Genomic DNA, 14,377 nt, shown 5'->3' on the forward strand with positions numbered 1-14,377 from the left:
AAAATTTTTGGTTATAGGTATTCCATTAATCAATTGGGAATGACTTGAGCTAAGATCTCTCCTGTGATAGAAAGAGTTATATACCTCAGTGATTATTTAGATTTTATGGTTACCCTTATTTTTATATAGATGTACTATTGAGGCATCTTTAATTTGTTGTAGCACAGTTTCTAAGTTCCATATGTTTAAGATGGGTGATATTAATTGTTTTTCAGAAGGCGGCCATCATACATGTATATCTCAGCCAGTATATCATCTTGCCTAGAGGCTTTTCCTTGTGTTTGCTATATCACTGTAGCTACTTCTCCCATTGTAGATGGTGCTGCCAAGTAATTTTTATCTCATGTTGAGACAACTCATTCAGGGTCTCTTGGGACATTGCAGGTGATTGATTTAGAACTGTACTGAAGTGTTCAGCTCAGTGTTTAAGGATGTATTTGTCTGTGAGCTGGAGTTTGGTGTTTGATTAGGGGTCATACATACAACATAATCCTTCAAAGAATCTCTCACAGTCATGTGAATCAGCAGCTCTTTGGAGTTCTTCTGCTTTGCTTTACCACCATTGTGTTTTCATTTTCTGTAGTCAGAACTGTAGTATCTGTATGAGACTGTTATATGTTTTCTTTTTATCTTTTGACATTTTTTCATTTATGGGTACCACACATAGATTTTATGAGTTTTGTTATTCCCCGATAATTTTTGTCAAACCAGTCATGGTGTTTTCATGGATTAAACCCAAGGACCTTGGATGTTGTCTGACAAACAATGTCTCTCAAGGTGCTCCATGCAGCTTTCAACTCTGTTACAAACAAACTTGGTTCTGTTTCTTAGACTGAACTTGTGAGTCTGTTTTGAAATCCTTTCCTAGTGGTGTCCTGTTTGACATATGATGCTTTAAGTTTATTAACCTTTTTTTTTTGTTTATGTCTGTGGGTACTTTATCTTGATGTTCATGGGAAGGTTGCTTCTTATAAGTTGGTGATCTGACCAGAAATCTGGATCTCTCATCAGTGAAGTGTAATTGATACCGTAAATGTCTTTCTGTCTTGTTATTACATAGTACAGTACATGTTACTTGTTTAGTTACAGCATAGATGCGGGTTATACATTAGAGTTTCCTTCTTTTAGACAGGTTGCTAGTCTTCTACTTCTTTGTTCCTTTTCCATCTCCGAGGACAAAGAAATGAGGTTGGGCTTTGAGGAGACTTTGTAAGTGCACACACACACATATATAACTTAGCATGGCATTGTGGTAACTCTTAGACTTTGTAAAACATTTTTCTTGTCTGTATTAGCACAAGTAGCTATACAGTTACCTTTGGAATTGAAACCATTTCTCTACAAAAGGTATGATGATGATACCTTTTGGCTTTTTACAGCAATGATCATGTAGTCAATTTTCTGATTTTATGTGCTCTATTTTATAAATATATAAAAGTACATGTATTGTTTTTCCTCAGCTCAATGCTCATTCTAAGTATTTGTGACTGATGGACACCATATGTTAACTCAAATGTTCTAAGCATGTACATATACATCAATTTCTGGAGACTGGTACATATGTATCAGTCTAATACAAGTCAGCTGAAAATGCAACAGGTGTTAAAATATTTAATGCAAGTTGTGAGAGTAACATGGTTGTGTACAGAGTTTTATACAGTTGGTACTTGTATATAAAAATAGTTTTACACCAGCAGCATTAGTGTAAGTGTAGAAAAGTACCCTATGTTTTTAGCAAAATGGTAATTATATATCAGACTACTAACAATGTGTAATTATATGATAAAAAATTAGAGGGACAGAATATTAAAAATGAATGCCAATTAACCTATAAATATTACATGTAAGTTTCAGTTATTTTTTAAATGCTCACTCTTCTGACCAACTTTATAATAACTTTAAATTCTTGAGGGCTAATTTCAGAGTATGTTAAAAAAAAAGTAAAGTTGGGCTGAAAAGAAATTAAGTTAGAAACGTCTCAAGTATCAATGTTTTGAAACTTCTGTGCCCATATCAAGTGACTTCTTATCATTATTAAAAATTAGTTGCATTTTTTGTACATTTGTTCAATTCTATTTACATTCAGGACCGGAGCATCCCTGGATAGTTCAGGCCTATGCTGACGGAGCTAAATTTCCATTTGGTTCAATTATTGCCCAGGAGGTGTTTCAAAGTGGAGTGGTTCCAGCAGATACTGACTTCAGAATTTTCACAGAGTTTGGAGGCATTCCAGGTATGTACTCAACATTACTGTTTCATTTGTTTTGTAGTTTTCCTTGTAAGATTCACACATGTAACTGTAAACTGTTGGATTGAAATTTAAAAATTAGATATTAAATGTAATTTCATAAGATATTTTTTAAAGTTTTAGTGAAATCAGTAACATCAAAGATTGCTTTCAACATGATTTAAAGAATCAAAAATGTTAATAGGATACTTAATGTACATGATTATGTGACTTATTAATTTTTTTTTTTTACAGTTCTTAAATATAAAGCATACATTATGTTTTTATCTACATGTAGTAAAACTGGAATTAATCTAGAATTACTATAAACTTTTCTAATGCTACAGCCTGTGGCCTGCTGACATCAGTTGTTTTTTTTTACATTCATCCAATGATTTGTGAGGCAGTTTTACTGTGCTTGTCCTAGGAAATCTTTTAATAACATAAAATACATTTGCTAAAATCATATGTTACACTTCTAATTTCTGAAGTGCTAAGTGAATCAAGGAAATGGTATCCTAATTCCTGTAGGAGATAGCATTTTGGATTTACATATTTCACGTTTGCCAAAGAGGTTTATTTTACTCATTCATAAAGAAAGTTTCCCGAGGACTTATCGATCTCCAGTGTTACCCTTTGATAACCAGATAGAGCTTTGAAAATGTTTATCTGTTTTAATAACCAAATATTTTTAGTATAAAAATGTGACTGTTTTACAGAAAAATAGAAAAACTCAAGGTACCCTTTAGCAAGCACACTGTATAATACACTGTTAATCAGGCATATGTCTGTAGTTGATTACTGCTTTCCAAATTTCAGGATTGGATTTTGCTTATGTGCGAAATGGTTATGTTTATCACACAAAATATGACAGGCCAGAGTTCATCAATGAAGGTTCTATTCAGAGAACAGGTGAAAACTTTTATCTTTTTTTTGTTTTTTATAGAATTCTATTTTTACATTTATACAATATACATGTATTTTGCATGTGTAACACAGAAAGTCACTCTATTTTGAACTTTTTAAAATGTTTAAACTTTTCATTTTTATCTTTATTAATAATTTTTATCATATCAGAAACCAAAATGACAGCTAGTTTTTATAGGTATAAATGATAATTTAAACCTACTTGTCAATTAGTTTCAACATTTTTAATTGTAAATTTTTTCTTTTTGTTTGCTTTTATTATAAAAGTAATTAAAATATATACATGTGGACAATGGCATTTTTATTGGTGTTTTTAGAGCTATAATATTAAAAACAAAAATGTTTTTATTTAAAATTTAACACTAAAAAGCTTTGGATACATTAAAAAATAAAAGTGTGTAGGACATTTTTTTTTTCTTAACCAATGTAACTTGAAATGTTTTTTTTCCCTAAAAGTTTTATTCTGCTCTTCCTAACTTGTTTTACAATATGTGAAATGTTTTGTACTGTGTGTTAAATTACACAAATTGTTTTATCTGAAAATTCTTGTTGTGGCTAAGTTCAGACTAACCAGTGACTGTGTCACCTTGTTAACTCTTTCACTGCCATTTTTATAGATAAACAATCCTCCCAGTGAAGGATCTGTTTTTAGATACACAAGATGAAATGTAATGACACATACTTTGAAATTTAATCATTTATCTGAAACTTGAAACTGATAAACTCATGTGATTAAGATCACAAGTTTCCTGGCTAAAACAAATATTATATAGTGTGGTTATATAGTTTATGCTGTATGTGTGTCCATGGCAGTGATCTAGATGTGAGAGACATGTGCATGCAGCAGTGAAAAGACTAAGTATGATAATTGAAGGATTTTGATATTCAGTTTTCTACTCTCTGACACTTATGGCCAATAGTTTTGTTATGTTAATAATATATGAACATTAATCACCTACCTAATTTTAAAGAATGTTATTCTAAATATTTCATTTATCAATGTCCATTTTACATGAAAACTCATCAATCAAATTCATCAATTTTTATTTCAACTGCATATACCAGATTTAATAATTACACTTTCCAAGTACTAACTACTATTCCAAGCATTGAAGCAAGTTTATGAATTTTGTGTACTGCAAGTTTTAGCATTAACTTTGTTGTTTTGCTGGTTTGAACTCATTCTTGCTTGCTAACTAGATTCACTAACAAGCTACATTATTAGCTTCAGTATTAGCTTCACTGAATTTGTCAGTTTTAAAATTAGCAGAACTAGTATGCTAACCTAAAGATGTTTAAAACTTTGAATCTTTTAATTTCATCAGATCCTCTTGAGAAGCAATGTTTATAAACTATCTGCCTATAGAAGGCCATAACCAAATAGCCAAAAACTTGTGCTAATACAAAAGTAAAACTGTTGAAGGCATTTGGAAGTTTTAACTAAAGTCTTTTATTTCTTCTTGCTAGAGTATTTCTGTGAATATATTTTGTCTTAAATGCTTTATGTCTCAGTCCTTTATTTTGTTAATTTTGTCAGAGCAGGATTTGGTTGGATTCCTAACCTATTCGTTAGGCCTATAAAACTCCAAATCTTTTAGTTGCAGTTAAGTACAATATGTTTAAATTAAGTTTTTAACTGAAAAATAAATTATTAGAATACCATTTTATATGTCAATTAATTGACATCTTAATTGAAACATATTCCATAAAATGTAAATTGATAAATTTGCAGTTTTTGGACTGTAATCACCTTTTTTGTTATAGTTTATGAGGCCTACATTTTGTTTTTGAAACAAAATAAAATGCATTTATCACAGATTTTATTTTTCCAGGAACATGTATAGAAAAATTATTGGTACTTTTACAGGACTTTTAACAGGAGGCATGTAAAAGTAGAAATGCATTGCAACATTACAGGAGACAAATGTATAAAGAAAAGGTGCAAATAAAATTAGTATGATTTCTACTATCATTGTCACACAAAAAGTGAATCATTTTATGTAACAAAGGACTCACACTTGGGGTGCATATAATTCTAATATTTGTCATAAGAAATCATGTGCGACTGCAAATTTTTTTTTTTCACATGACTATTAATTTAAAACCAGAACTTGTCCATTGGGCTGGACAATGACAACAAAAGCTTATTGGAATTGTGTTTATATATGCAGTACAAAAAAAACATTAAATTGCAGTTTCAATTTCAAAAGTTGGTAAAGCATTGGAAACTACTAGATGTAATATCAATGATAAAGATCACACTAGGTTGAAAATGTTTGTCACATTCTCCTTCATTTTTCCATTATTAGATCTATTAGTTATTTAGATTGTTCCAATTCTTGTGATCTCACAATGTGTTGGTTGGAAGATTCAATTACAGTATCTATGATGTACCTTTCTGCTTTTTCTGCAAAGACTGTTCATATTATGTATCATGATGTGGATCTAGTCTCTCTTTTAATATCATCCCTTCACCATTTTGTATGTGTGGAATTTTGCTGGTAATGTTTTTTCCTTATGAATTATCCCTTTTCTGTGAGGTAAAACTTGTGTATGAGTTGGAACAAACTACAAACAGGAACCTTGGTTCATGTACCTAACAAATGTGGCTGTTCACAGGACATACAAATTAGATACCATTTGTAGGGAATGTCAGAACTTTGTGTTGATGGTCTTTTAACTAGAAGATGACTGGAGTCCTTTGATGGTCTTTGCTTCCTTTTCTCTGTTTGAGGTAGACATTGCCACTTATTTTCTTCCAAACATGTTCATTATTCAGTGTATATATTATAACTATAAATCTATTCAAAAGTACCCTATTTGAAATATAAGTTTTTAATATTAAAATGGAATTTCATTAATAAATACAGATCTCTAAGCAGAAAAATCAAATCATATTGTAGAGATTTCAAACATTTTGTTGTATGCACAGGAATATTGTCATATATATTAATAAATTGATGTTTGTGGCATCTTATTTTTATGTTTCACAGGTGAGAATATGCTGGGACTAATTCATAATATTCTCAAGTCACCTCACTTTAATCACCCATTGGAGTACAGAAGTAGCAAGCTTGTATTCTTTGATGTACTGGGCTTGTTCATGATCACCTATTCTGCAAGTTTGGGTACCATTATGAATGAAAGTATTGCAATCTTGACTGTTTTGGAAATCCTTCTCAAAATAAGGTTAAGAATGGACAAAATAAGTGAGTATAATGAGCTAACTCGTTGAGTCAACCAGAATGAGTGCAAGATTCTTTATTTTATGTGGGATTAACAGAAATGATAAGTGTATTCTGTGTACTCATTACTGAACCAAGTGGGGAAAAATTAATACAAAAAATTTTCTTTGAGCACGTGATAGACAAGAAAACTATAAACTTTATGATTGTTCATAAATCAACAAATTGCTGCGTGGGAAGGCATGTACATATATACATTGTACACAAGTTTTATTGGGTAACTGAATTCACAGTTTGTGTTGCTCCAAAATATTAAACTTTGGTGGAAGAGATGCTTGCATATTACTCTCACTTCAGGAGAAGCACATTTATGTTTAGCCATTAAAAAACAATTGCAAGTATATGTTCTTCTATAGTAAGTAAAATAATTTCCTGCATCTAGCAACGTAAATGTTATTTAAAGGAAAGCTGAGCTCATAGGAAAAAAATTGATTAGTTGAAATTCATTCAGCACCTATATGTGAGTTACTTGACAATCAGAAAAGTTATTCATCTTCCTTTTAAAGAAAGTTTGTAAACCCAAAATATCATTACAACCTTTTAGATTTGTTAATAACTGTAAACATAATATTATTAAACAATAATACACACAGTAATTCCAAAAGAAAAGTAATAAAGCATGTAATCTGAAGTTTTTTTTATCACATAAGACATAAGTTGTATGAGAGACAAGAAGTAAGAAGTAGATAGTTACATTTGGTAAATAAGTTGTGTATTTTATAATACACATGAAAACAGGGCCATAGATTATTGAATATAAGTAAATATTTTCAGAAAGAATTTATAGGAGGATCCCAAGAAGCCCTGGAAATATGTCAAAAACCAGAAATATGTCAGAAATTTTGTACTATTACACAAGTGATTTCTGATACCTATAGACTGGACAGAAACAAAAAAATCTTATTAGAACAAAACATGTTATCCTGTTCCACTTTTATCATATTAAATGGAATATCTCTACTATGTCACTAGTTTATTGATTTTTTATTGAATTACTGTAATTTTGTTCACTGAATTGCATTCTTAGTTTTTCAGACAAGTAATATATTCTGAATCATTTTTTGCTTTTGTGTAGGATGTGTCATAGGAGATATTTTATTAACCCTAAATGAATCCCACTGTATTCTTCTATGCTGTGTTTGCACAAATTGCTTGTTAGTCCATGACTTTGGTTGTACAAAGATCCAAATACTATATGAGTCACATATAAAGATATAGCCAAAAACACTATCAATGTTGCAGTTAATCCCTGTAATTACTACTGGAGTTTCCTATGTAGTTTACACAGAAAATGAGTGTTTTTCACTCAGTTTTTGTCTTCAGTTTTTTATACAGGGTATTGTAACAGACAAAAAACATAAAATTACTTAATATAATGTAATATGGATACTCTACCAGTAATGAACAGTATGTAAACAATTCTATAATTTGAGGATTATTCATAATTAGAAATAAACTATGCATGGAAAACCAAGTAGTTTCATCATATTATATGAACTTTCATAGATAGGATCAGTATTCTGTATGCGAATAATGATGACTGAGAATTTCGTTTGCTAAGAGTGGAATAAGTAATAAACACATTACATGCATTAAAGATGACTGGCAGAATGTTTTTTTTTGTCATCCTAAATACAACTGTGTATATAAAAAGTTGAAAATTCTGTTTTGTGTACAAAGTGAATAGAATGCTCATGCTTGTGAATGGGCTGAGTGATGAGTAGTATTTATGATGACCAAAATATTCAAATCTAAGCATTACTTTGGGAATAGACCAAATTGAACAATTTATGATAGATACATAAAGATATGCATTGCAAGAGTATTTGCTCTTGAAAAGTATTAGATAATATTTAGTTTCCTATGGCCTCAGTCAAAAAATTAATTTAGATGAAAATTTTCATGGTTTTTTACGAGTTCTTTTGCTCTGATTATTATTTTAAGTAAAATTATGTTAGCTTCATATGATGAAACTGTTGCCTGATTGTTTCACATTGACAATGAGAAGAAAGATTGTTTTGAGATGCATATGAATTATTTAGCTTCACAAAAGGTATTAATAGATTTTTATTAGTGTTAAAGATAATAGTGTGTTTAATTTATAAATTTATTCAATTTGTTTGAAAGATTTATATTACAAAGATTTGTTGTTGTTTTTTGCAGTTAGTTAGTAACTGAACAGAGATGTTAAAACAACTAAGCATCTTGGCTGATAAATAAAAATAAGCTGTTTGGGACAAACTTGATATATTTAGAAGGACTGTATCATATGCAGTTAAATGGGATAAAATTTGTTACTAATGGTAAACTGAGGGTATGTAAAGTTATAATTCAGGGAAAAACAACTCTGATGGAAAAGTATCAAGATGTACAGGATGATGCAAAAGATACAATATAGTTGGTATGATATGGTAGGTACTAAAGAAAATATTATGAATACATTTGAAACCAATTTAATAATTGTTTGTTTCAGAGTAAGATATTAGAAATTAAACTGTTCTAAATGAAACAACTGTATATTCACTTTTGCCCAACTCTGTATATATATAGTTAGTTAGTTAATTTATTGGTAAGTTTTATATTAAAACACAATTCTTATGTCAGTTGTTTGTGGAGGAAAAAAATTTAATTATTGTGTTGGAAATATTTACTAAATGGAGTGTTAATTTAACTAAGAATGACTTGACAAATATTGACTTGTATGTAATTGAAATATCTATTGGTAATCCATAACTGTTTTCATATGGAAAAAAATAAAAACTTTATCAATAACTTTTATTTGGAATTGAGCTAATATCAAAATTTATCTAATAGCTTTCTACTTCTTGTAGGTTATTGACAGCAGTTTAGCCAAATAGAAGTAATAATGTGTATTTGAATATACATATATAGAAAATTATCATTAATACCGCTGCTGTCTAGTATGACAACTGCTTTGTGTCTTTTAATTATCTCATTAATGAACAATACTTGCTATTCTTTAGACACCACTGCAAGCCAGGAAGCAAGCAGACTTTTGATAGCTATAAGTATCACATTGGCATCTGCAGTACTTGCTCTGTGTGTTAACCTGGCCATTGCAGCTGTTCTTGGAGCAGTGGGCTACTCAATGACATGGTACAATAGACCATACTGGATTTTAGGAGTCTACTTTTTCCCTGCAGTGTCTTGTCTGATCTTAGTCCACTGGTTTGTCACTTTGCAGAGACGACAGGCAAGTATTTCTTACAAACTTTTTACTTTTTTATTCATAATTTTTTGTATTACACCTTACTTGCAAATTTGTATTTATACCAATTTATTTGCAGTAAAATAAGTAAAAGTTGAAAAATAACTTGCATGATAGTTATAATATTTTAATAAACTAGTTTTTAAAAACAATGATTTAGAAAATAGTGAATGTTTACATGAAGTTGTGATAACATAATTTGACTTAAAACTATTTCAATAAAAGTTGACAGTTATCTTTTTTTCATAATACTTTAAATAGGGCTGAAACTAATGTTTTTTGTAATTAAGTATAAGTACAATTAAAATATATATTAAGGAAAACAAAGCATATTTGTTAGTAGGAAGTGTAATTAGAAGAAACAAACATTTCAAAAATTAATAAAATGGTAATTCAAATAAAATCTTTAATTATTCAACAGGCAAGCTTTGAACAATACAATACACATGTTATTAAAGTCCTTGTTATTGCATTCCATCTAATTAATAGAGGGAGCGTTGCTTGTGAGTCTTACATGTGACTCTTTACATTGAAAAATTACACTTTTTTCTGTGTTTCTTTTGTCCAGTCCCATGCCTCAGTTCAGGGATCACCCCTTGTGTTGCACCTTTCACTGCCTACACCTTTCACCATTCCTCTTTGTCTATGTACCAGAGGCATAAGTCTTGCTTCAGTCTTTGGTCTTTTTCCCCAGGCTTCCATCGCTCCTGTACTTCTGTTTCTCACCTGTCCCAGCTCTTCATCTGATTGTTTGTTCAAGGTTTGTTTGTTTCAACTGTTGCTCTTTATAGAGCTGCCCTGTCAAACCCCCTCCTTTCTCGCTCTTCCAGAAAGTTTCTCTTCCCTGGCTTGTTCCATTTCTTTCATCTTGTCCAATCAACACATTTCCTTTGTTCTGCCAGATTGGGATCTCTATATTGTTCTTCCTATCCTGTCCAGTTCTTCCATTGCAATTTGCTCCTTGTAAGATATTTCTCTTATGACCTAAATCCTCCCCTTCCTGGCATGCAGTCTTCATTGTTCCACTTTTTATGACATCCTTTACCATTTCTTATATATTTTTCATTATCCGGATCCGGTATTCCTTCATCAACTTCGGCTGCCCTGGTAAGTTGTTTTGCCTTTTCTTCTGTTTCCTTTCCTTCCTTTTTTCACCTGTATGCTCATTTGTTTCCTGGTCATCTCATTTATCCATTTTGTTCTCTGCTCTGTTGTTTGGCTTGTACTGTCTCATTTTGTTGTTCTCATTCCTGTCTCATTGTTCCATGGCATTCCTGTTTTCCTGATCTTTCTCCTATTACGCTCTTGGGTTGGGTTCGTCAACTCCTACACCTGGCATATTTCGATGTGACCCTGGGCAGTCGCCATCTACACACCTAATCCATCATCTAACTTGACTCTGTCATTGTTTGGAGGGGGTCATTCAGGTCGGTACGTGGACAACTTCCTAAACTATTGTCACTCTTTCTCTGCACAACTTCGCTGTGTCTTACTCAGGCATATATTGTCTTCTTCCTTTGGTGATTCTACACACAACTGTTCACCTGTGACTGGGGTAAGTCATCATTTTTTTTTCTCTCTTTTACCGTTGCCTATACATCATTTTTCAGGATCCCACCTAGTGGAGGGTGTTGCCTGGTCAGGTATACTAAATTTTATATCTTAGCACTATATCTGTATACTTCTCCAATGCTCACTGTGGAGATAGGGTGTTTCTGTAAGACCACCGATGCTTTTCGGTGGTGTATTTATATCTACATATCACATTTTTTTTATATCAATATCTATATATATAGATATATATTTATATATATCCTGAGAACCATCACTGATAGACTTCCTGATTAAAGCAGATAACAATTTTTGCCCATCCCTACTGATGCGTAATTCTTACAATCCAGTTCTTACTGCTTTCCAAAATAGGGAAATGCAGACACCCATTACACTGTCTCTGGTGGGTTGTTCCTCTGGACCCCAAATGTAATCCCCCCCTTTCTTCTAGTGGAGCATAGGGGGTCCTTGCCACTTCTGGTTTCCAGTCGCTGGAGTAGTGGACTATGAAGGTTTCCTCACGAGTAGGTTTGTAAAATAACACAGTGTCATAGCCATATGTACTCACTCAATGAGAAGAGGGCAGTTGTCGTTATGCTGCATGTTATACACACAATATGTCACAAAATTTATTATGCAAGGTGCTTCCACAGGATGTTTTCTGCCCAGATGGACCACACTTGACATAATCCACAGTATACCAAGGGGCTTCCCCTGGATATTTTTGCTGGGTGGACCTCGTGTGACTATCTTGATATCAATCGAAGGTTCTTAATCTGGATGTTTTCTGCCTGGACAGACCTCACTTGGCCTATTCATATAAGGTCCTTTAGCCCTAGCCATGTATTCTATTCGTTTCTGCCCTACTTATCTTCTTTACTGGGTGAAGAGTATACCTGTTCCAGAAGTAGTGCTATACCCCACAGGTATGCCTCATATTTTAATTGAGGCACACCTGCTTTTTTTATACTAGTCGCTCTCTGCTTGATTGTTTTCCCACCTTTCCAATGTGGGATTCTACATATTGGGGAGAGGAGGTAGTACTGTTTCAGAAGCTAACATTTTCTAATACTGAAAATCTATTTCTGATATGTACTTATCTCCACTCACCCACTTCCCATCCACTAATTTGCCAGTTACAAGCTGCGAATACATATCTTGATGTTTGTTTATCTATCATAGTAAGGTTAAATGGCTTTTAATATACAAAAATAATTATGATATTTTCATTGTATATATATTGTTGAATATTCAAATACAATCCCAGTAGCAAAATCCACTATTCATTTCAGCTATACTATGCTTTCTTGATATATTTAAAAAAACTATTTCTTAAAAGAAATAAGCACTCGGCCTAAATGGAATGAAAATAAGCTCAAAAAATTATATTTTTTCTGTATGAGAGCAAAAATTACATTTATAAATGCCAGTTCTTAAGTGGCAAGAAGTGACAGTGAATCTTGGTTCTACTTCAGATCTGTGCAAAGTGAATTAATAGTATTCTAATCTTAGCCACAGTATAGCGGCTTATAGAATGGCTCTGAGTTTTTGTTCAAGTAAAACTTTTAACTCGTAGCTCTGTCATCTCTTAACTGATTTGAGATCTAATTACAGTTTTGGACTCAGGAGGTGAAACCCCTTTTGATTGATGTATTTTCACCACACCCAAGGTCTCATAGTTTAATTTACTCTAATCCTGCCTAAAAGAATTTCAATTTGAGGGTAGGCTGGTAGAGATCCTGAGGAGTAATGAAATCAAATTGTGTATATGAACATCCCATGCTTGTTATTGCTGGTGCACAAAAATATAACTAATAAAAAAGTCTCATAGATTAAGTTACTCTAATTCTGCCTAAAATAATTTCAAGTTCCATAGCTATTGAGTATTTCCTGTTGTTTAATTTGCCATAATAAATAGTGACTTTTTATTCTTTTTTTAGAAGATTGTTAAGAATATGTATACGTTTACTTGATAGCTGTATATTTCTATTATAAATATTTTCTGTGGTTTATGTTGAAATTGTAGTCCCCATTTTTCTGCAGTTTAATGTTTGTGAATATGTCATTTATTCGTTATTAGGTTGTAAGCCACAAATATTTTAGTTTTGCATATTTTAAAACATAGCAGGCTGGTTCCCAAAAAGTGTCAATTATCCACCAAAAAATTAAATTAGGAATATGATCTTTTCTAGTTTTTTTATGAAGCTGTAGAGTAAATCTGCTTGTCACAGTAGAAGGAAAGGTTTTTGTGAAACTGTAGGGTAAATCCACTTGTTGCATCAAACGGCTCTAAATTTCAAAGTGGATATATCTGCGTGATGCCTTGGTAGGGTTAAGAACCATGATACCTTTTTTTAAGTTGTTGTATCTTTACATCAGCAATTTTTTTATTAGTATTAAAAACTATTTTATTTCTCCAGAAGAGGGTGTAGGTATATTTGGTTTGGACATCATACTAAAAATATACATACTTACCTGTAATAATTGAAAAAAATTATATTCTCTACAGTGTATGTGGTTGATATATATCATCAAAAAGTCAGTCACTTCCTTACATGCACTATATTTTGATACCCGTAATATAAAATTAAAGGACAACAAGGGATTTTTTGGTCCATCTAGGATGTCTTATCTACTAAATCAAACTATACTAAAAAAAATCTCAAAGCCAGCCATTATTATTTAAATACTTATCAAGATTTCCCTTAAACTCCTTTAAATTAACTGCATCCATTACATCTGAAGTCAACTTGTTCCAAAGGCCAACCACCCTGTTAGAAAAATAATATTGTCTTAGCTGATTAATGCTCCTACTCTGCTAATATTTATATTTGTGTCCTCCTAGTCTTACAATTCTTATCATTAAATGTGAAAAAAGATGATACATCAGCACTGTCAATTCCCTTAACAACCTTAAACACCTCAGTCAGATCCACCCTAACTCTTCTTTTTTTTCAAGACAAAACAAGTTCAGTGATCTTAACCTAACCTTGTATAACAACCTTTCCATCGTAGGTATCATCACAGTAGCTCTCCTCTTAACTCTTTCAAACAATTCCCTTAACAACCTTAAACACCTCAATCAGATCCACTCTAACTCTTCTTTTTTTTCAAGACAAAACAAGTTCAGTGATCTTAACCTAACCTTGTATAACAACCTTTCCATCGTAGGTATCATCACAGTAGCTCTCCTCTTAA

The 14,377-nt window shown here is 31.8% G+C and overlaps 1 protein-coding gene across 1 annotated transcript in view; it reads left to right on the forward strand.

The window, feature by feature from the left end:
* LOC106458508 (endoplasmic reticulum metallopeptidase 1-like) overlaps positions 1-14,377 on the forward strand; it is a 55,180-nt gene that overhangs the window by 14,532 nt on the left and 26,271 nt on the right. Inside the window, exons 4-7 of the mRNA XM_022384744.1 lie at positions 2,087-2,233; positions 3,047-3,139; positions 6,148-6,363; positions 9,384-9,613. Coding sequence (XP_022240452.1) covers positions 2,087-2,233; positions 3,047-3,139; positions 6,148-6,363; positions 9,384-9,613 — 686 coding nt within the window. The remainder of the gene's footprint in view (positions 1-2,086; positions 2,234-3,046; positions 3,140-6,147; positions 6,364-9,383; positions 9,614-14,377) is intronic.

Source organism: Limulus polyphemus, unplaced genomic scaffold (genome assembly GCF_000517525.1).
Source record: "Limulus polyphemus unplaced genomic scaffold, Limulus_polyphemus-2.1.2 Scaffold478, whole genome shotgun sequence".
NCBI classification, from domain to species: Eukaryota; Metazoa; Arthropoda; class Merostomata; order Xiphosura; family Limulidae; genus Limulus; species Limulus polyphemus.